We start from the raw sequence: 22089 nt of genomic DNA, 5'->3' as shown, positions 1-22089 counted from the left end.
ATTATGAAGGTGTGTTTGTATCTATATATTTTGCTTCTACTTACAAATTTTCTTGATAAGAAAACTATATAAGAATAAAACATTTATAAGTTGGGGTCCTTATAGACTTAAAATAATCATTCACAGGAGTAAATGTTCACCCTTTAGAACAGTTTAAAAATGCAGTTTATTGTCAAAAAGTTTTTACAGTAAAATTCGTTTGAAAATATCTTAAAGTGCTATGACATAGTTCACTAATTTGGAAAATCGAAAATATGCTTTGTTACAGAAAACTGCTAACTAGTATTGAATATTGGAAGAAAGTAATATTTGAACTAAAACTTCTTAGGAAAGTGGATTGTCTTGAAACGTCAAATATATCTGAATTAATCCGTATTTGTGAATTAACTACATTTAAGATCTTAAGGCATCTTATGAACATGAATAGAGGAAAAGTCATCGGTAGTGTATGCATTTAAAATAAACATGGATGACGGTGTCAGAAATACTCCTGCTAATTTGCGTTCCCAATGACGTACTTCCGGTTAACTGTCAAACTGTCTTGATGTCCGTCGACGGGACAAGTTGGACCAAAAACTATCAGGCGAAGAGTTCACTGACTTGGCAGATCAAGGTAATACCCCAAATTGCGTATTTAGTTTACTTATTCTAGTTACCACACGTCTGTTGAATAACTCTCCTGGCATGAAATTGTCAGTTTTTGATTTTCTTGGGATCCTTTTCTGCGCTCATGTTTACCAAATTTGTTATTACTCTTGCCAGCTGACTTTGATTAGCCGACTGGTTGTAATCGTCACAAATGACTAAAAACAGAAGTTTCTAAAGAGTTAAGCTAGCGATTTTAGCGATTTGCTGAACTTTTTATTTTAATTATTTATGTTTAACGAGATCCGATGAAAAACTATAAAATAGATGCTATTTAAGACAGATTTAATCGGTAAAAGCACCATTATGTGCTTGTTATATCCGAGTCTTTACAGTCCACGAATGTTGTACGTACTTGCTGTGTGTGATTATGTGGAGTTCAGTATTTCAGAGCCTTACATGTTGTATAATAATCAACAACTGGGTAACTTCTCGAAGCTTTTGTCAATGGAATCGTCACTGTGCGCTGCAACAAGTACATGAAGTTCACAGAGAGGGACAGGTGTTTGTGTGTCCGCGAGAGAGAGGCAGGGGTGACAACCCAGATCAGGTGTCTGTCTCACAACTCGTCATAAAAATAGTCACAGCAAGATCACTTGAGTGAGGCTGCTTTCAGAACAAACCTGCATCCAGGAGCCACTGAAACCCGTTTGTTTCCCTGCTTAGATAAGTTCATAGTGTAAAACTTGTGATTAGGCAGCGCTTACACATACCAGCAGATTAGGTCAGGAATAACAAAGAGCCTTAGTTGCAGATTCTGCAACTCAGCAATATAATTTTGTATAATGAAATATTCTGGGAAAGTTTTCTGTTTGTATTAGCATTGCATTTACAGATGTGTAGACATGGCATCGTTTATGTATGACTGTAACAGAATATAAAGTTAATGACTTACAACACTGGAAAAGTTTTTTCTTTCATTTATGATAATGAATAACTTCAGTTTTCTGTATTTCAGGAAATCAAGAGAAATGTCTTTTTTACTTGATTGGATCTACAGGGGCTTCAGTGGTGTCCTACAACTATTAGGTATAGTATAGATAGTACAGATATTTTTAATGTTTGAGTGGGGACTCCCCAGCACCATTAAACAATTCATAAACTAAACAAAAAAAAAATTGATTTTTATGATTGCCATTAAAAGGCAAAATGCTCAGAAAAAAATAATTATATTCAGTGTGATAATTTATTTTATCATGCTGACAAAGGATGGCTCTAAATATCAGCTTCTGTCTCAACTCTCAAACCATTTCATCAGTACTCATACAGCTAGCCTGATTATACTGCGAATCCTAAATACTACACTAAAAAATAGAGTAAATAATGTAAGTAATGACTGATGTGAGGGTGTCTGGCACTTCTCTTGTACATCATTTATCTTCAAAACCTAGCAATTTTTAAAGAGATTCTCACCCAATTATTTGTTTCCCTCTTGTCTTCAGGGTTGTACAAAAAGACAGGGAAGTTGGTTTTCCTTGGACTAGACAATGCTGGAAAAACAACACTCCTTCAGATGCTCAGAGATGACAGGCTAGGACAGCACATGCCAACATTATACCCAAGTAAACTCAACAGTTTAACATAATCACCATCATGCATCATGGTTTTGTTTATACTCTCAAGTCAGTGATTTCTCTCTGCCCATAGCATCAGAGGAGCTGACCATAGCTGGAATGACATTCACCACTTTTGACCTTGGAGGTCATACACAAGGTGTGAGTTAAGATTATGCTTCCGAGTCTTGTTTTGTGTTGGAAAAAAAATCCCACTGACAGGGTGTCACATAAATGGTGAAATGCCCCCAACAGCACGAAGGATCTGGAAGAATTACTTCCCAGCCATAAATGGAATAGTCTACATGGTGGATTGTGCTGATCACGAGCGACTAGGCGAAGCAAAAGTAGAACTAGATGTGAGTTCATTATAGTGGTTTTACTTATTACATTAACACATTTCCTAATAGCTGTCACAATTGGGGCTAATCTGTTTTGATTAATGCTTTTTTGTGTTTAGGCGCTGTTAACAGATGAAACCATTGCCAATATCCCAGTTCTCATCCTGGGGAATAAGATAGATCGTCCGGAGGCCATCAGTGAGGATGCACTCAGAGGAATATTTGGTCTTCATGGACATACAACTGGAAAGGTAATAGACATGTCAGATTTAATCTTTGTCTCACCTTTGTAACTTTACAGTCACATGAAAAAGAAAATAAACTTGCTCTCTGTTGAATGGTTGTACATATTAGAATGTGATTATAAAATAAGAATTTATACCCAGATGAATATTTGCAGAAGCACTGACAGTAGCCAGCATGAAATAGCCATTTTCTTTATGATGTTATTGGTCTCATATTGTGGGGGAGACATTTTGGCTCACTCTTCTTTACACTGTTGCTTTACTCCATTGAGATTTGGACTCATTCATTTATGCACAGGTGTTAAGGTCCTCTGACAGCATTTCAATCATGTTGAGGTCTGAACTTTTAGTGGGCCATTACAACTCCACAATTCCTCATATATTTTAGACGTATGGCAAAATCTCCATTTTCTGTAGCTGAAAAAACGACAGCCTTTATTCTTCTACCAGTGTTTGAAAGTTTTTGGGTTTTTTTTTCTTTTTTTTAAAAGGCAGATTTGCAATTACAATATAATCCCTCCCAGATTGATGTGCTGCAATAGTTGCTTTCTGTGAATGTTTTTGATGTCTTTCCCTTTTGGTATTGTGGTTGCATCCACTACCAGGTAAAAGTTTGGACACATTTTTCCATTTAGATTTTATAGGAAAGTGTGTCCATAGTTTTGTATAGTGCTGTGTCTAAATGCTCCAGCGCAGGGGTGGACACTTCGAGTCCTGGAGGGCCGCAAGTGTTTAGAGTTTCCCTGCTGCAACACATCTGACTCAAATCAATGGCTAATTAGCAGACAAGTGCAGAGTTTAATGTGAAGCTCTGAACAAGTCTGCTATGTAAGTGTGATGTGTGTTGTAGCAGGGAAACTCTGAACACTTGCAGGACTGCAGCCCTAGAAGACAGGAGTTGCTCACACCTGCTCCAGAGCAACAAACTACCTAAACCTCTCCTTCTGGTTGTTCAAACTGATGATCTGGTAATCAAGTACATTTAATTAACCCAACCTTGCTGCTCTTTACCCTTTAAATTCCTATGAATGTAATCGAGGTATACTTATTCATTTTAGCTTAGTTTCAATTAAACAAGGACAGTATGTACCTATATCGATGCTTAGCTGTCATTTTAGTTACTAAATTTAAAGACCTGGTAAGGACCATATGTTATCTCAGGTTTAGGATAAAGTACATTCACTTTTAGATTAGACATATTCAATGTCTGCAGAGAATATGAATGTGTAAATTGTAAATTGAAATATGTACTTTTAAATGTGTATTTTTGTTCTTGTTTGTTTTAGGGCACTGTGTCACTGAAGGAGCTGAATTTGAGGCCAATGGAAGTTTTCATGTGTAGTGTGCTGAAGAGACAGGGATACGGAGACGGTTTTCGTTGGCTCTCACAATATATTGACTGATTCATGTTTTTTTTTAAGCCTAAATCAGATTTACCTTGCTGCCTGTGTTCCACACAGACCCAAGTTCCACACAAAACTACCTGCAATAGAGATAATTTATTTAATATACTATTTGTAGTATTTTGACTGTCAGTAAGAAATATGTTTTAAATAGTGTTTTGTTTTAATGTACCTTGTACTCTACATGCAAGGCAAAGATTAGTAATTAATAATGAGTCTGTTATTCATACTGAGAGGGGAAAATAATTCTCATGCCATGGTTACTTCCTTTACTCATAGTAAGGACTGTAGGCCTCTGCCATATAGAACATGCCGTTGCTGAAAGTCAATTTCCAAGATGGGTTTATATTTGGCTGCTGGTGTTGACTTACAGTTTAACAAGTTAGCACTGCAGGCTTAGGGTAGCTCCCACTTGGTTGGAAATAAAACTGTTTTGTGGCGTAGATTGATTGGAGTACTTTTCTTTCAAACTAATGGCAATGTTGCCATGTTCAGTTAGCTGTTGCCAAGAACAGACTGATTTTAATCAGAATATTTAAGCAAAAATGATGTGGTAGATTTGTTAATGGTAAAACTTTAGCCTGCTATGTCCATGGTTACTGAGAGTTTTGTTGATTTTGTTTAATGAAAGGTTGAAGACTGCAGCCAAAATTAATGTGACCACAAGTTACTGACTTTTCCTGTGAGGAGCTTTATTTCATTTTTCACCATTTTAAGCAATTACATCTTTTTAATCACACTTTTTTTTTTTTGCAGAGAATGAAAAACTAGGGGTTTTAATGACACCTAACTGCTGTGAAAATAGCTTAAGTACTTTGTGATTAGTTGCTGCTTACTACATGCAGTGATATTATGAGAGTACTTGGGTGTTGCTTTAAAGTAGACTATGCAAAACATTGCTGGAAAGTGCAATACTATATCTTATTTTCTGTAAAGCATCTTATTTATATTTTGCAAAAAGAATGAACTTGCCTTATATAAAGCACTGAGATATGAAGTATCTGTTACAAAAGGCAAACTATTCTTATTAGAAATGTGACATTTTCGAACAATAAATGTTTTTGACAGTCTCTTGAATTGTCATTTTTATGGTCCTACTTTTTCTGTAAGTAATTGATGGATTGTGTTTTTATTTTTTGCTTATTCTGAATTTTGTTTTGTCAGCCACATGGTCTGAAATGGTTTTGGCAATTACACACCCCAAAACAGATGTAACAGACATGATCTCCATCCCTTCTAACATTTTTGTAGACATCTCTGACACCAAACAGAACTTTTGTGCAATACAATGCATCTGGTATAACCATAATTTGGTAAAATTCTTGTGGATCATATAAAGGATGCATTATATATCCATTGTATATACAGATTAAATGGATTGTTCAATCTGGAGATTGAGCCACTCGCAATGTAATGACATTATTTCCGTTTAAATATGCAGATATGCTGCAATGAGGTCATCACTTGTGAACCATTTAATATTGAATCTTGTCTGTTATTTATCATTTTTATATTATTCTTCATTGTTACATTTCATAACTTTTTGGCTTGTATATACTTTTTAAAATATATTTTTGTCTATGTTTTAGCATTTGTGAAAGTGAAATTCACTGCTTTTTGACTGCCTGTTAACTTTAGTGACAAGCTAATCTAAATTTTTAAATACACACTGAAATATCTACAGGGTATCTTGCAGCACAGGACATGATTTGTTAATGATAATCATTATCATTTTAAGCATTTGTGGTTTCCTACAGTACAAACTACTTCTGTGTTGCTTCTGCTGAGAAAATAAAACCAAATTATTTTCACAAAATCCAGCTGAATTTAGCTGTATATATGCCACTGTTTCCCTGAGAAGTGCATGCTATTTGCTAAATGTTACAGGATTATATTAGATTAGAGATCTTTATCGTCATTGTTAAAGAAACAATAAAAATCAGTCTAGCTGCTCAATTAGCGTCTTATTGGAATACAAGATATACAAAACCAGTTAAAAGTTTGGACTACTGTCCTATTGCACCCAATTCGAAAATGTGTTCAAATGTTTGTTTGGTAGTGTATGGAATCACATTCTCCTACAAATGATCATACAATAATTTAAAATGTAACTTGAGCATAGGCTATATGCAACCAAGCTGAACCACATGGCGGGGCTTAACAACTCACTCTAGTTATTTAAATTAATATTTTAGACTAAACTGGTGTATTGGGGCCCTTCTGGTCTTTTTTTCAAATGATTCTCAAAATATTATAACGCACACGGAAATAAACACATTGTTATATTTATCATCTGTGTACCAAAGTCGACAAAGTTGAACTTAATTGACACAACGTGCAAAAAACCAAACGTAGGTCCTCAACCTCTTGCTTCCCATTGGATAGACGTTCACGTGTTCTGACCAATCGTAAAACAAATCGTCACAACCCGGAAGTCAGAAACGGTTATCAAACGGTACCTGTACATTTTACTTAATAAATGATCGTTTAATCTTTAATTTAGACAAATATTTCCTCTACCGTAGGATACTGTTTTAATATTTCACCTCCGGTCCGTAGATATCTGTTTTACGTCCTGCTTTTCCGACCGTTTTCCACTTTTTTTTTTTTACTTTGTAGAGTTGTTCTTGGAGTCAGTATGGAGTTGAATAGTTTGGACAAATCCTGTTGTGTTATTAAAGTTTCGGGGACATATTCAACAAAGAAGTCCGTCAGTTTCAGTGGAGTTATCGTCCACCCTCAAAATGGAATTATTATATGTGCTGGCCTCCCGTTTTCACGGTTTATTACCGACAAAGAGTTCATCTCCTCTGACACCGAGTTGCTTTTCCCACACAGCTTTAGCGACAAACTTGAAATCCGCGTCAGCTTGTCTGCTCAGCCAGGTCTGGACTCCAATCACAAAGTACATGATGGTGCACTCACCAATCCCAGAAGCAAAACAACCCGGCAAGCCGAGGTTTCAGCCGAGCTGCTGATGCTGGTAAACTGTGTGGAGTTCAAGCAAGCATTTCTGGCAGTTTTCCAAGAAACAGACCAGTGGCGTCTCCATGGCGACGAAGAAGACAACGAACTAATCAAAGATGCCCAGTTCCTCAGCTGGTTTGCAGTACTCAAAGCAGGTGTGTTGGTCGACAGTAGTTTATATTCAGGAACCATCCCCTGGCAGAGCAGCGCTTCTCTGCAGAAAGGCTGCCCAGTCGTTGCATGTGGCTCTCCTTTTGGTTCCCTCTGCTTAGATCTATTCATCAGCACCCTCAGCAGAGGGATCATCAGTAACCTTGCAGGAGAGAATAATGCTGTCATCCTCACAGATGCTCGATGCTTGCCAGGCACAGAAGGTGGAGGCTTGTTTGTGGCGAAAGGTGCAGAAAGTGTGCGCCTCATTGGGCTGATTGTGTCTCCATTCGGCTGGAAGGCAAATGAGTGGATAGGCCTCACTCTAGTCTGCTCTATTCATCTGATCTTCAGAAATGTCATTCGTTGTGCAAGCATTCAAGATCTGATCTGTGGTGGATGGCGCTATCCGGGAGAGGCGGACATTCACATGTCTGTCACAGCTCATGAGTCAAAAGCTGTCAAGTACCCAACAGTGTGCTTTGTGGGCAGTGGGCAGGTCTGGGGTTCAGGGGTTCTCGTCACTACAAAGCTAGTGGTGACTTGTCGGCATGTTGTCAATGGGAAGTCTACAGTCACTCTGAAGTTTCATCATGGGGACAGGTGACAGTAAATTTATTATTTTAAAATCTCTGTGAGTGTTGACTATATTTGGAGTGTTACAAATACCCCTTCCACCTGCATATGTGCACAAAACAATACACAACTTCCCTGTATGAGAGAGACTCCAGACAGAAAAAAAGCAATTATGAATAGATATTATAAACATCAGTGTAATAATATGTCATTATAATCTTATTTCTAGAAAGTAAGTTGCTTTGGATAAGAGTGTCTGCTAAATGACTGTAGAATAGAATAGAAACTACACGTGTTTAAAGATTTTTTTTTTTTTACCAAATGGGTGGAATGATTAAAAGGGCTTTTTAGTCAGCTGTAATGTGTCTGATCACATTATATGTTCAAAGGGTTAAGACTATTATGTCATCCTGATGTTTGCTCTTTGTTTTGCTGATTTCTATGAAACAGAATCTTTGATATCCTTGGTGATGTGCTGTTCTCCACTAAGGCGTCGTCTCCCTATGATTTTGCTTTGGTTGAGCTGAGGGTCCCTGTTCCAGAAGCTGTGCTTCCTCAAATGTCGCAAAGTTTCAGTCCAGGTTAGATTTCACATTAATTTCTGAAAAGGTATGTTTCTTCTTTGATTAAACCAGCAGGGTCTAACTCATTACAGGTGAAGCTGTGGTTGTAGTGGGATATGGTGGCTTGGGCCGGGTGTGTGGCCCATCCCTCACCTGTGGCATTCTCTCCAAAGCGATCAGTTTAAATGATCAGCCTGTCATGCTCCAGACCACATGCGCAGTGCAAGCAGGGGCCAGTGGAGGTGCTGTGGTACAAGAAAATTCTGGAGAGCTACTGGGTAAGGACCAACAAAGTACTCTTTTTGAACAGTGGGGGGCGCACAATAACCACACTTACTTAGTGTATTGAACAATGTGTAGGGGAAAAAAAGCAGCTCTACATGTCAGATATCTCAATTTGTCCTGCTGTGTTTGTGTAAGTGTTACGATTTTTTGCTGTGTTGCAGGAATTGTGTCCAGCAACACAAGGGATTTGGCTGCAAAAGTGACTTACCCGCACCTCAACTTTTGCATTCCAGTGACTGTTTTCCAGGGATTGTTGCAGGAATTTCACAAGACAAAGGATGTGAATGTGTTCCAGGTGCTGAACACCACAGAAAAAGGAGTCAGGTGTGTTTGGAGGCTACAAGGTGCACAAAGCAAACTATAACTCAGGATCCCTGCACTTACAGAGCTAGAGTAAAAATGTGCTAGAGTAAAATATAACAAAAAAAAAAAATCATTGTATTAGATAATCATGTATTTGGCACAAAATGTGTCATTTTTTAATTTCAAATGAGCTGACATTCTCTTGCATTTAGCAAATGTACTTTTTTTTTCTTGGAACAAAGTCCCATCTGAGGTAAAAAAAAATTCATCCCAATCCCAAAATCACGTAATAACTTCTAAATTATTAGCAAAAATACATGATGATGACAGCCATGTTGAATTTATACATACCTTTTTTGATTGTTTTATTGCACTTTAATGTGATTTAATAAAGTTTATTCTGGTCACGTCCTATGTGTATATTTCTGTGCACTTTTCCCACAAATGACCTTCTCTGTGACTTTAGCATGGCTGTGACTGTAGCAAGAAAAGCATCAGAGGAAAATAAATGCACTGCAGTCATGGTAGTCTCTACATCTCTACATAAAGTTGCAAAGTATAGAGTATGGTGCGAAGAAGTGCATGATACTTACTTATTTTGCTGAGACTCCATCAAAGACACTATTTTTGGAAGCATGTGTGTTGATTTACACCTGGTTCTAGTGGGTAGGGCTTGTGTTTTTTTTCCAAGCAGAGGAATATTCATCACAACAAGCTGACAGGCTGCTGAAAATGATTGGTCCCTCTGGGTAGCTAGAAAGAACTGCTGTCTGTATCAGGTATTCAGACAGCTGTTGGCAAGGCGTACCCACTCACAGCCAACACATTGGAGATTTCACCCAATGGGACAATACTGGTACTGATTTCCATTATCACAGGCATGTAAAACTGAGAAATGATATTTTGGAGGATTGGCTTTCTGTCAGTATTTACAATGTTGAGACAGTTTTTTTTAGGCTTAAATGCCTGAAGATGTGCATATTCTTGTAGAATAGTTCAAGGCTTCTCTTTCATTGTTTCCAGACTGAATAGTTCACAGTGGAGAGGTTAGAGCAATGTCCCGAGGAGGCCCTAAAGAGGTTTCTATATGTATTGTGCTTTTAGACAAGCTGATATGTAAACCACAGCCTGTATTTGATTTCTACTGGTTTCCCATGGCTATAAGCTACACTTCACTTCAAAAATGAGGTAAGGCAAGAGGAGAAGTGAGCTGACAACACAATATGTGACAATACAAGCTGTTCCTCAGAGAATAGGTCACACAGTGAGGACATTTATGTTGGAAACAGTAGCTTTTTAAGAAGAGATACAAAAAAGTGCACTATCACAGATGTTTGTCCTTGATTTAAAGGTTTTTTTAAAACCTTTTTTAAAATTTATCTAAATATTTGGAACTGCCTCCCTTTCATATGTTGGTATATCTTACTTGTAATTGTAGCCAAAATGTAAAAAATGTTTTTCTTTTTAAGATATGTCAAAAATGATCAAACTACTGTGTACTGCAATACACTTAAATCCTGATTTTGTGCACCAAAAATTGTTTCGTGAGGGGGTGTAAAGGGAGCCTAAGTTAAAATATAAGGAATACTTTGGTAAAACAGTCACAATAAGTTCCAGCACCAAGAGTGCAGGCTTTTTTTCTTTATCAAACTTTCACAGGTGCAGCCAGACTATTAGGATGATGAATCCCTTTGCACAGCTACCACAATGCTATTTAGAGAGGGTTATGATACCAACAAAGTTGGTATTGCAACAGAAATATAAAATAAAAGATCAGCAACAAGGCTTTATATATCTGCTATCTTAGATGGCTAATAAAAATTCTTTTTAATACTCATAGTCTGGACACAAGTTATACATGTTTTCTCCTGCATAAAACTGATCAAAATGCAAAAATCTGTCCTTACAACCTTGCTGCTGAGGTTAAAAATGTGATTCTGTGCTTTTTTTTTTTCACAAGCACACACACAACATATGTCAAAAGGGTTTCTTACATTTGTCATGTGGTAAAATGTATTGGCATTACACAGATTTCAGTTTTTACAAGACAACCTTTCATTTGCTCACTTCTTTTATGACTAAGCATTTGTTTTCCTTGTTGTTAAAGTATGACAGTAAGCATGGGTATTATGGTAAACCAGCACATTATTGTTGTTTTTTTTGACTCAGTATTTTGTTCAAAGAGAAGTCTCATAGAGATACAGGTAAAGAGACAAATCTGTTTGAAGAAAAGCTGTTTTGGGAGTTTTCTAATAAAGAAACTGAGCAATGAGGAAAGACTTTGTACACGTAAAATGCTATCTTTTACTTATAGTTTTTCAGTAGTACGTAATTAAAATGATTTGTTTGGAAGCTGCTAAAGTGTTGTGCATCTACAACTACTGAAGAAGATGCTTCGACTAAAATACATAGAACATTTGTTGTGATTTATTTCTGCTGCATTAAATTTTATGGAGTTGGCAGTATGAATTTTTGACAACATTCAGCAAAATTGATTTTAACAGACTCAGAATATCGCTATATCACCCTTCCCTCCCTCTTTTTTGCATTTTTCCCGTGTTTTCCAGTCTCACTCTGGCCTAATGATAGAATTATTGCCTTTCAAAATCTTCCCAAATGTCTTGCTCCATGGAGCCCAAGGTTATTGATTTTAGCCTTATTGTCCCGCTGCTGTTTCTGGCTGAATTTGGGAATGCTTTTAATCATATCTTAAATCTTTCATTATATTTCATTGCTGAAATGAATTGCAGCAGCCAATTAGATTTGTCATCTGCAGCACACTTCATCTTAATGATTTGGTGCACAATGTTTTGGAAATGCGATTAAAGAAAAAAGAACACTGATTCAGACGAATGGTGGCCAGCTGTGCCACAAAGATAAGGTTATTTTATTCATTTTTTATTAAACACAATAATCGATCCACATTATGATACGATGTTCACTGTCAGCTAAGAAGTATAATCTACTAGTCTTTCAAGGCCTCGACTAGTAGGTGACATTCTGTCTTTTGATACACACATTGTATACAAGGTAAAGAGTGATGCGTGAGAAACGTCTTCTTAATAAGTCATGAATGAGACAGAGCACTAATGTGACATATGAGCCAAAGCATATGACATAGAAACAATTAAGTCAAAGGGTGCTTTTCAGTATTCTACTGAAGTTTCCTCTCTTTTCTGACAGTTTCCTGCTTAAAAACCAAAACCCCTTACTCTAAAATTTAAAAAGAGTTCGGAGACCAATTTCGACTACTGAAAAGCACCCAAGCTAGCTCATATATATATATATATATATATATATATATATATATATATATATATATATATATATATATATATATATATATATATATATATATATATATATATATATATATATATATATATATATGTATATATATATATATATATATATATGTATATATATATATATATATATATATATATATATATGTATATATATATATATATATATATATATATATATATATATATATATATATATATATATATATATATATATATATATATATATATATATATATATATATATGTATATGTATATATGCAAGCACATGACAAGCACCTGCAGCTTCTTAAAGTCCCCATTATGCGTCAGCTAAAAACTGCTCAAAGATAGTTCAAAGGACATACAACAGAAGAGAACAAAGATTCACAAGTATGAAGGACAAAAATCTGAACTCAAGACCCATAATCTCTTAGAAGTAATATCTCCCCCTCCCTTACCAAATTAAAGAGCATCCTGTAACATTAAATACTCCCACAATCACCTTTACCCTCACATTTAACCTGCTGCCTTGAGTTTTCTTAAGCCAAGTGTAAGCACCTCATCTCATTCATGTGTGTCTTTTGTGTGTGTATGTGTTTAGGACCATCAAGATGCTTCTGTAAGGAGGTTGAATTACACAGTGGCCCTTTACCAGATATACCCCCCATCATCCACCTCTCCCACTTCTCCTTCCTCCTCTTCAGCTTCCTCTGCAGTCTCCTCAGCTTCCTTCTCCTCCTCATCCTCCCATCCGACTCCACTGCCAAAATCTCCTGAATATGCCACTTCATAATCTGTAGGAAAGGGGAGAAGAAATAAAAAACATGCATGGAAATGTTGAACAATTTTAAATATCCACTGTCGCCAGCTTACTCTAAATTATGTTTGTTTCTAATCAGAAAAGATGAAAATGATTGACTTTGTCTGGATTTTAAGTAAGTAAGTAAATCTTTATTTCTTTCAAGATAAAAAAAAATCACAAAGCGTTTTTAAACAAAACACAAATTTTAAAACAACATAAAACATGAAGAAAACATAAAAACAAATAAAACTAAGTAAAATATAGATTAAAAAGATGTGTCTTAAGCTGCTTTTTGAAAGAGATCACTGACTCAGATGATGCTGAGAGGAAGAGAGTTCCACAAAGAAGGGGCAACTGCTGCAAAGCCTCTGTCACCTTTTGTATGTATGTAAAACAGCCAGCAGACCCTGGTCAGCAAATCTCAGGGACCTGCTGGGAACATATGGCTTTAAAAGATCCCTAATTTAGCCTGGAGCTTGGTTGTGTTGGGCTCTGGAAGTTAGAAACAGGATTTTGAAATGTATTCTGTAAGTAATGGGCAGCCAGTGCAGCTGAATGAGTAGTGGAGTGACAGGGGTGAATTTTGATGACCTAGTAAGTACCCTTGCAGCGGCATTCTGGAAAACCTGAAGACGGCTCAGCGTTCTTTTTGTTTAGGCAAGTAAAGGTAGAATTGCAGTTGTGAAGCCTGGTGGAGATGAAGGCATGGACGATTATCTCCATCTCAGATGGTGAAACAATGGGTCTTAACTTGGCAAAGTTCCTCAGATGATAAAAACAGGAATGGACAAGTGACTTTGTGTGAGCGTCTAAGGAGAATGCAGGGTCCATGATTACACCAAGGTTCTTCACTGTCGGCTTAATAAAATGGGCAAGTGGGCCGAGACTCTCTGCTATTTTAGGGAAAAATTTGTCTGGGAAGCAAACAAGAACTTGAAAATTTTCACTCAACCAAGTATTGACATTACCCAGACACCCAAGTAAAAACTGAATCTTAAAAACATCCTGAGGTTAAAAAAAGAAACATACAGCTGGACGTCATCAGCGCAACAATGATAAGAGATATCTTTAAAAGAGCCTACAATGTACTGCAATGGTAGCAAATAGAAAATGAACAATAACGGACCCAGAATGGACCCCTATTTTAATAGCTACTTCCAACCGTTGCCAAGGGAACCATTTTTATCAGGCTCAGGTTCAGTCCAACCAGCCCCCATTTATCTTGAAAGACTTTTCTCATAGTGACAAACAGCGCTTTGGAATGCAAATGACTTTGGACACATGAGTGTGGCACTGGTCCCTGAAGTGAGCTATGTTGCAGTAGGCCTCGGTCCTTTAACATAAAGGAGGCCTTGTGTAGAATGCATGTGGGGCAGCTGTGAAGAAGCAGGCTGATCAGCATGGGATACTTTCAGTTGTTTTTCAAGCAACATTCATCCTGTTAGTTCATATTTTTATTCATTCAACAACAGCTGCTGAAATACATGGGACTTACCACAATCTGGCTTGCCACGAATCCTAGATCCGGCTATTTCTCCTCCGTTTTGGTTGACACACCAGCACTCGCCCCTGTCACACTGCTGCTTCCTGTAGAAGCCATCTTCATTGCAGCTGGGGATGAATCGACCTGGCAATTACATGTGCACACATAAATAAATAAGAATTCCTGGTGGTGAAGTGACCTTACCTTATCATGAAATCTCTCCAAAACCCAGACAGGGAACAACTAAAATACAAGTGTTGCAACACTTTGACCTGTGTGTCATTACAGATGGTGCAAAGCTCAAGTGAGAATGTAATGTATGCATCATATGTGGCAGTCAGTCAAATATTTCACCAATACAAATGTGTTCAAAGAGCAAGATATAGATTAAAGCATATCTTGTATATAAAAAAAAAAATGAAATCAAGCTCTAGTTTCCACAAAAAATCTTTAAACGAGCAATTGCAGGTTTTTTTTTTATATCTTTTCTCTAAAATTTTTATAATGGGGATGATTACTAGTTTGTTTAATAAAGTATTTCTCATTTTATTAATTTTTTCATTTCATTGTCATATATAAGAGAGACTGGTGTTCATTGTGGGAACTATGGGTCCTTTTAGATGAAAATGCATTAGGACAGGACTGGGTTGTGATTGGCATGCTTCTGCCCTGTGGGAGTGTATCATTCCCTGCTGTTCTTGGTCTGATTAACTCATGTTTTTGCTCACCAAAAGCCAGGAGACAAGACTTAACAAACAAATGGATGGTATCGTGGTGGGTATGCCAATGCATTTTTTACATCCTGTGGAATAGCATTAGCACACTGCAATACATTGGGATACGGTAAGTTTGCTAATTGGTAACACAGGACACAGAATTAGAAATCTGTATTTCCAGGTCATAACGTCAACATGTAAGCTGGGAAAATTATACAAAACATAGCTCTAAGCCCTCTGTCACACTCTTAGACATGTTAGCATTGTAGTGAAGTTCTACAAATGCTGGCGTTGCTATAATACTGTAATATATAACTATAATAATAGTGAAAAATAAACAAATAAATGAATAAATAAAATTGGGTGCCAAAAGCAAAAGTCCATCCAGCCTTTCAGGGGAATATTTGAGTGTCTTGTTGGCAGTCTTCCCCTCTGCTTGCTGCTTTGTGTCCTTGGAGAGTCCTGACTCAGAGCCCAGTTAGCCAGCCAAAATCTGCTGTATGCACACACTCATATCCAAATCTGCGTTTTCACATACATGAACAAACAGTCTGATTGCTGCTTTTCTTTGCCTTCTGTCAGTATCAAGTTATAATACACAAGTCTGATCAGGGACTAATCTCCAGCCGCTGCTTGTCATCTGCTTGATGAAACCTTCAAGCAGGAAAGTCATACCCAACTAGGAGGAAATGCCGTTAATAGAGATCAAATACTTACCAAACTTTCTCTTGCCTCCATCTAGCACTTGAATCCGCTCTAGTTCAGCCAGGCAGGGTGGCTCTTAAATGAAAAGATCATTTTAAGAAGAGAAAATAAAACCATAGTTAGTCCAGGGATAGAGAAATTGTTGTATTTATTAGTGTAAATATGTTTTCCTTTTATTTCAAAATCAATCCTCAAATATTTCCCTTTTAAAAATAGATGCCTAGACTCAATTTAGCATCTACTCAGGCAGTAGGTTGACTTACTTAGGCTGTTCGCAAGCAGCTGGAATGTTGTTAAAGCCTCACATTGCAGATCATCATATATTATGGAAGAACCATGAATACAAATAATGATGAACCAGCACAAAACATAGAGGTGGTCCTGGAAGTTTGAGTGCATGCCCTAAACTTCCAGGGACACATACACAAACCTCACATCATCCAAAGAACACTCACTCTCTCTCCAGAAGCAGAGACACCATTCTGCGGTGGAGACCTTGCCATCCCTGTAGGAGTCACAGGAGTTGAAAAAGGGCCGAATGCAGACCTCATACTTGTCCAGGTTGATGGCAGCCAGCTCAGCCTGATCCAGGTACAGGTCATTATTGGTGTCCAGCTTGGAAAACATCCATCCTATGGAGTCCTTACAGCTGGCTACCAGGCTTCTGTCCAGCACTGTCAACACAGAGGAAAACATTTAATTATTTCAGGAAACAGCTGCACAAATGGAAGCAAAACCATGCTTGAGCACAGACAATTCTAGAAATTTATCATTATGATTATAACTTATTGTAATGCCAGTACCAGTTTCTACTTCAAATTTAGAAGGCTCTACTTTTAAGAGAAATCATGAAGGTATTATTTTTCATCAAAGTTCAAGTGAATGTTTTAGATTAAGTAAACCATAGTAAAAATTAGATGTCTTTTGACAACTGGTTCAATTCAAGTATTAAGGTTTTTAATTTATTCTATACTCATATTTAAGGATTCAGTCTCTTAAACTTAATGTAGCAGCTGTAAACTATTTGCTTTGTGTGAAGTAATAACAGTAGTTAGTTGTTATCAGATCAGGCTTTTCTACCTCTGTGCATTTGACAATCCCTTCATCAGTTTTGTGTTGTGTTAGCTGGTCAAGCTGTCTATGTGTGTCAGTACAATTATAATGGAGACCAGAATCCACACTGGTCTGCTTTTACAGAAATAGCACTTTCTATGAGAAGCTTGAGTGTCTCCAAATTAAATCTAACCTTCACTTTCAGCTCTTTTGATTTGGAAAAGAGACTTTTCAGCTTTTGTGTGACACTTGTTGACAGAAGTTGTCTATTGTACATTTACAGTTACAGATTGCAACCAGCTGAAATGTCTGGCCTCACCAACCCCAACCAAATATAAAAGCATCTGTACAGTAGCACAAGAAATGCAAACCATCTGCCATTCGGGCCCACGGTAGAAACATGACACAACAAGAGCATCATGCTGGTGTGACATTAGGGTGACTCATTTTGTTGGTACAGTCAGCTCATTTGAAAGTAATGAAAAGGCTGTTTTCAGTGACTCAATAAACACTTTAGGAAACATTCAAACATCCAATGCCATCCTAATGGTTACTTTAGTTCATTAGCAAGTTTAGCATAATTAGCTTAGCAGATTTAACATAGCTAAATTCTCTTTTCAGTCAAGGCCTTCTTTTGCCAGCATTTCCAGTTTTTTCTTTTATAATTGATGTTTTGTTCTCATTTGTAAATTTTGTTAACCTTTTTCTGTTCTGTTATTTAGTCTTTTCCCTTATTTTCTTAATTTTTACAGGCCAAGAGACAGTAGAAGACAATAAAGCTTTAGAATGAGCAAGCAATTTCCATGGAAACTATAAAAAATGCCCCAATGTAAAATGTCTTTCACTGCAGCAATGCTTAATTCTATTGCTTAAAAAAGTCCCTCATGCATGTTCCACAGCTAATGAGAAATTAAGTCCTTTCATGCTTGAAATGAAAACTTTCGGTGTTCTATGCACACCTGTTGTGTAACACCTGCTACCTGTTGGGCAAATAATTTAATGGTAGCTGTAGCTCAGAAGGAAAAGTACTTCTTGCCAGCTGGATGTTCGATGTTTTGATTCCTGTTTTCCCCAGACAACAGCTGAAGTTGAAGTATCTTTGGGCCACACACACTGAACCTCACATATCTTCTGATGTGTCCACCGGTGTGTGAATAAGTGCATGATAGAGGATACAACCACTATGATGTAGTTTTTAATGCAATTTTTTTTGTTTGTTTGTTTTTAAGTATGCAATTTTAGGCAAAAACAGTTAGATTTGGTGATTTTCACTTATGAGGATTGAAAATGGACAGTGTTGATTTACGTCTTAATGATGCAGTTTGATCATAGAAACACTGTCATGAATTTAAATTCAATCACCATGAATTTGAAGACAATTTAAGAGTAAGTAAGAATTCAATATCACATCTACACAAACCTACATACAAGTAAGCTCAACATTCCCTGTGTAAAGACCCTGTTGAGATTCTGACAACAACACCCCTTGAAAAAGAAAATAATATGTCAAAGGAAAAACTTTATTAATTTATAGGACACCATATAGTGACCCCCAGAGTTGTGTAGAGTAAACTAGCCAAAAACTGCAGCATCCAGTAATATCTTAGAAGTAGCACTCTGAAACAACCATTCAGTGAAATATAAAACTAAATTTAATTACTTTTTTTGATAGTTCTACTACCTGAAGCTTAATTATTAACATGCACATTACATTTAATGGAAGTTACAACCTGATGTGCTGCTGGCTGCAGTAGCTTTGGCCCCAGGCTTGCTGTTGTTGTTCTGCTTGGCATTGTTCTGCAGAAGCTGGAACCAATCCCTCAGACGATCACCAAGATCAGACAGATCCTGCCCAGTACAGCTCTCTGCGTAGGCCCGAGGGAAAGAATGCATATGATATTTGTTGTAACAATTTATGCTTGCACGATTGCTGTGCTGGAGGGCATATGTGAAGCTAAAAAGAGATAGGGAGCCTGATATTGCAGCACAACACTACAATACAGAGTAGTTGCTGATCTTACCACGTTTACTTTCCTTGGTTGTAAGGGCTGCAGTAGGACAAGGACACAGACCTGGGCACTTCAGGGAGAGATCTTTCCCTGTAAGACACGCCTGCTGCTCCAGCTTGCACTGAAACATACATTCACAAACAAAGGGGACACCAGCAAAGGGCACAAGGTGAAATAATATGAGTTACTGCAGCAACACAGATCAAATATTTATGAGGCGACTGCCTGTAAGCCTTGATTTGAATCTATGACTTGCTCCTAAATGCGCCTTCCAACCTCTGCTTGCACACAAGGTCAGGAATAGAGATCCAAAAGACAAAACATTAATCAATAAACACATAGGACTCTGTCACCACAAGCCACCAATTGGTCCCTCTGAGGCCACATATCATGACTCTTTGTCTCTGTTTTCCCTGGAGTCTCCTCACATGGGTCAGATGAGAGTGTGCAAGGTGTATGTGTAAGATATTATCTTCCAAATGAACAATAGTGCGTGAACAAATAACAAATGTAAAGCTTTAATAAAAATGTATTTTAGTCATGCATTTCCATTCCTGCCACAAGGTTACGAAGGTTGATATGTATATAGGTAAATGTATTATCTTTGAGTTTTTAGGTTTCAGTTGTGTGGAAATTTTAAGTCTCACTCTCAATCTCAGTTTAACTTTTTTTTTTTCTCATCGTTGTAGAAACTATTTGGATGAATATTTGGATGTGTTGTGGTTTTAGCCCAGAATGACTTTATAGACCCAAGAAAATTAATGGATATTTTGCCAACCATTACACAACCCTATGATGTCTTATTTACCTTTGAGGCATAGTTGTGTCCATCTGATCCACACACTGGTCCAGTGGAGGAAATGGGACAGGGCTGACAGTTTCCATCAGGAGACCGAAGAGCAGGCTGCTTCAGTCTGCCGGACAGAAGACACGCAAACACTTCAGCCTCACTGTGCCTCACTGAGACAGCTACTGCTGTGTCAATTCGGAGTACAGAAGCTGTAGCTCCAACCTGAGCATGAAAGCATGACGCAAAAAGCCTCTTCCAAGTTGTCTGAATGTATTAGCTTATCATTAAACAACAGGAGGTCATCCTGCACTGATGCACAAACAAGCTTTATTATTTCCACTCTGGCTGACGGCAAAACACATTCCACTCTTGCACTAAGTGTAAACTAGTTGTGTTGACTTCGTGTCAGTGTACAGGAGGAGGATTTATGACTATTTGTGTGTTTGGGGAATTAGTCAGTTCTTGCTTAGGGGCTACACACTCACCTGTGTTCAAGCTTCTTGCGGTTGATACACACGGCTCTCTGGTAGCCCTGGGCGATACAAACCTTGTGTCGGCTGCACTTAACCTTTTGACAAGGGTCCTTGGTGGTGTCTACATCTGGGAAAAAACAGTGGAAAATTACAAGTATACCCTTTTGCTTCTCTTTTTGGCCTCTTCAAAATTTTCTGCTCATCATTTTACATTTCTTTCTCACTCTTGAAGCCCACATGTCTCAACTTCACCTACTGGTTTTCTGCAATATAAGTAATCATTCTAGGGTAGTATGTCAATTATTGAGGGAAGAACAAAGGCTCCCCACTGAATACAAAAATTTCAAGACCTTCTAAAATAATTAAACTGGTTAATTTGTTTCTAGTCTGTTTTGTTTTTCTACAGTTATCCTGTGATAATAATAACAGACACATGCTGAACAGGTAATATGGTGTTCAGAGTGGAGCGATTGTGCGTTGAAGTTGTGTTTGCATCTGAAGTGCAGAACAGAGACACACATACACATTGCAAGCAGCAGAAATAGGGAACATTTATTTTGTGTTCAGCAGATTTAGATCATCCAGACCCCCAAAATTTGTAAACATTGCCTGAACGTTGCATGTATATAACACAAACACCGATGGGCTCTGGATAACAAACTACATTCCTATTAATAATATGCTGAATGTTCTGTTGTATTTACTGCATTAATTAGATAAACATAAAAGCTGCAATTCTGTTGCTGCAGCAAAACTAAAAAAGGTATTAGTCAACTTAATTTCCCTGATGGATGTTACTGTAATTCTTCAAAGGAAAACTTTATCTTATAATTTGCTAAAAAATAAAAATGCAAAGATTCTCTCTCAGCTCAATTGCTTGGTCTTTAGAGTTTTTCCTCAGCTGCTCATTGTGAAGATTGCATGTTGTCGTATGATGCTACAGCTGTTTAATAAAGAAGGAATGGACTTACACATCTGGGGGCTCTTCTGGTAAAAATAAATGACACTTGCTGCATGATTTTGTGGAAAACAGAAGCACAAACAAACTAAAGTAATCAAACTGAATTAAATTAGCATGTAAATTACCAAAAGCTGTCATCACTAGCAAATTTGTGTTCACTCCAGCTGGACTGAAATTGCTTTTGTTCAAATTCCTCCAGAAAATCTTTACTTTACATCCCATTTCCACAAATAGTTAGCCCACTAATGGTACTGTACTCCCAACATGGGAAGAACACAAACTCCACAGAGAAAGGCCACACTCCATCCGAGCCTCAAACTAGCAACCTTCTTGCTGTGAGGCCACAGTGCTAACCACTGTGCAGCCCTCTTGGCAATCTTTTTATCCCAAATGTGTCCAAAGCCATTAGAACAAGACTTTCATTTTCATTAATGCTCCCTTCCTCTCTCTGATTTAGTTAAATTCTTCAGCTCAAACACTCCAGGTAGAAACTCTCTAAATCAAACGCTCTTTAGGACATGACACGCTGTAATAAATCAGGTTTTAGGATTTGCAGATTCATGTTGATACCTTAGATTACTCAGCAGCTCTTCATCTGAGTGCTTCTAATTTGAAACATTTTGTGATTTATTTTTAAGCGTTTTGCAAAAGGTTTCTGCTGTTGTCATCTATGCAGCATCTACCGTTTCCAGGATTGTTTTATCCATCATTCACAGCAGACGATGACAGCCTACTGTGGGTGACACAGAGCCTGTCTGATGTACTGCATGTTTATGAT

General features: G+C 37.4%; 3 protein-coding genes across 3 annotated transcripts in view; 2 read left to right on the top strand and 1 right to left on the bottom strand.

The window, feature by feature from the left end:
- Positions 1–529: 529 nt before the first annotated feature.
- sar1ab (secretion associated, Ras related GTPase 1Ab) lies at positions 530–5257 on the top strand. The gene is made up of 7 exons (XM_079248540.1): positions 530–613; positions 1604–1674; positions 2088–2207; positions 2293–2358; positions 2454–2557; positions 2659–2790; positions 4071–5257. The coding sequence occupies exons 2-7, from the start codon at positions 1617–1619 to the stop codon at positions 4185–4187; spliced, it is 597 nt and encodes a 198-aa protein (XP_079104666.1). The 5' UTR covers positions 530–613; positions 1604–1616; the 3' UTR covers positions 4188–5257.
- A 1568-nt stretch (positions 5258–6825) lies between these two features.
- On the top strand, positions 6826–9271 carry tysnd1 (trypsin like peroxisomal matrix peptidase 1; the record flags this gene model as incomplete). Its single annotated transcript, XM_079248854.1, has 4 exons — positions 6826–7907; positions 8331–8461; positions 8536–8721; positions 8890–9271. 4 exons carry the CDS (start codon positions 6826–6828, stop codon positions 9090–9092), a joined length of 1602 nt encoding a protein of 533 aa, XP_079104980.1. The 3' UTR covers positions 9093–9271.
- A 3696-nt stretch (positions 9272–12967) lies between these two features.
- Positions 12968–22089, bottom strand: part of spock2 (SPARC (osteonectin), cwcv and kazal like domains proteoglycan 2) — a gene marked incomplete at both ends in the record, with an annotated part of 33841 nt that continues 24719 nt past the window's right edge. Inside the window, 8 exons of the mRNA XM_079248407.1 lie at positions 12968–13113; positions 14617–14748; positions 16038–16100; positions 16481–16699; positions 18809–18943; positions 19100–19208; positions 19896–20001; positions 20363–20477. Coding sequence (XP_079104533.1) covers positions 12968–13113; positions 14617–14748; positions 16038–16100; positions 16481–16699; positions 18809–18943; positions 19100–19208; positions 19896–20001; positions 20363–20477 — 1025 coding nt within the window. The remainder of the gene's footprint in view (positions 13114–14616; positions 14749–16037; positions 16101–16480; positions 16700–18808; positions 18944–19099; positions 19209–19895; positions 20002–20362; positions 20478–22089) is intronic.

Source organism: Telmatherina bonti (assembly GCF_933228915.1).
Source record: "Telmatherina bonti genome assembly, chromosome: 11".
NCBI classification, from domain to species: domain Eukaryota; kingdom Metazoa; phylum Chordata; class Actinopteri; order Atheriniformes; family Telmatherinidae; genus Telmatherina; species Telmatherina bonti.
The sequence above is the reverse complement of the archived record's forward strand: the minus strand, read 5'-3'. Positions and strand labels throughout refer to the sequence as shown.

Coding starts and splice junctions, on each gene's coding strand:
- sar1ab (XM_079248540.1), top strand. CDS start 1,617: ATGTCTTTTTTACTTGATTGGATCTACAGGGGCTTCAGTGGTGTCCTA. Junction 2,558..2,658: donor AAGCAAAAGTAGAACTAGAT/GTGAGTTCATTA, acceptor TTTTGTGTTTAG/GCGCTGTTAACAGATGAAAC. Junction 2,791..4,070: donor ATGGACATACAACTGGAAAG/GTAATAGACATG, acceptor TGTTTGTTTTAG/GGCACTGTGTCACTGAAGGA.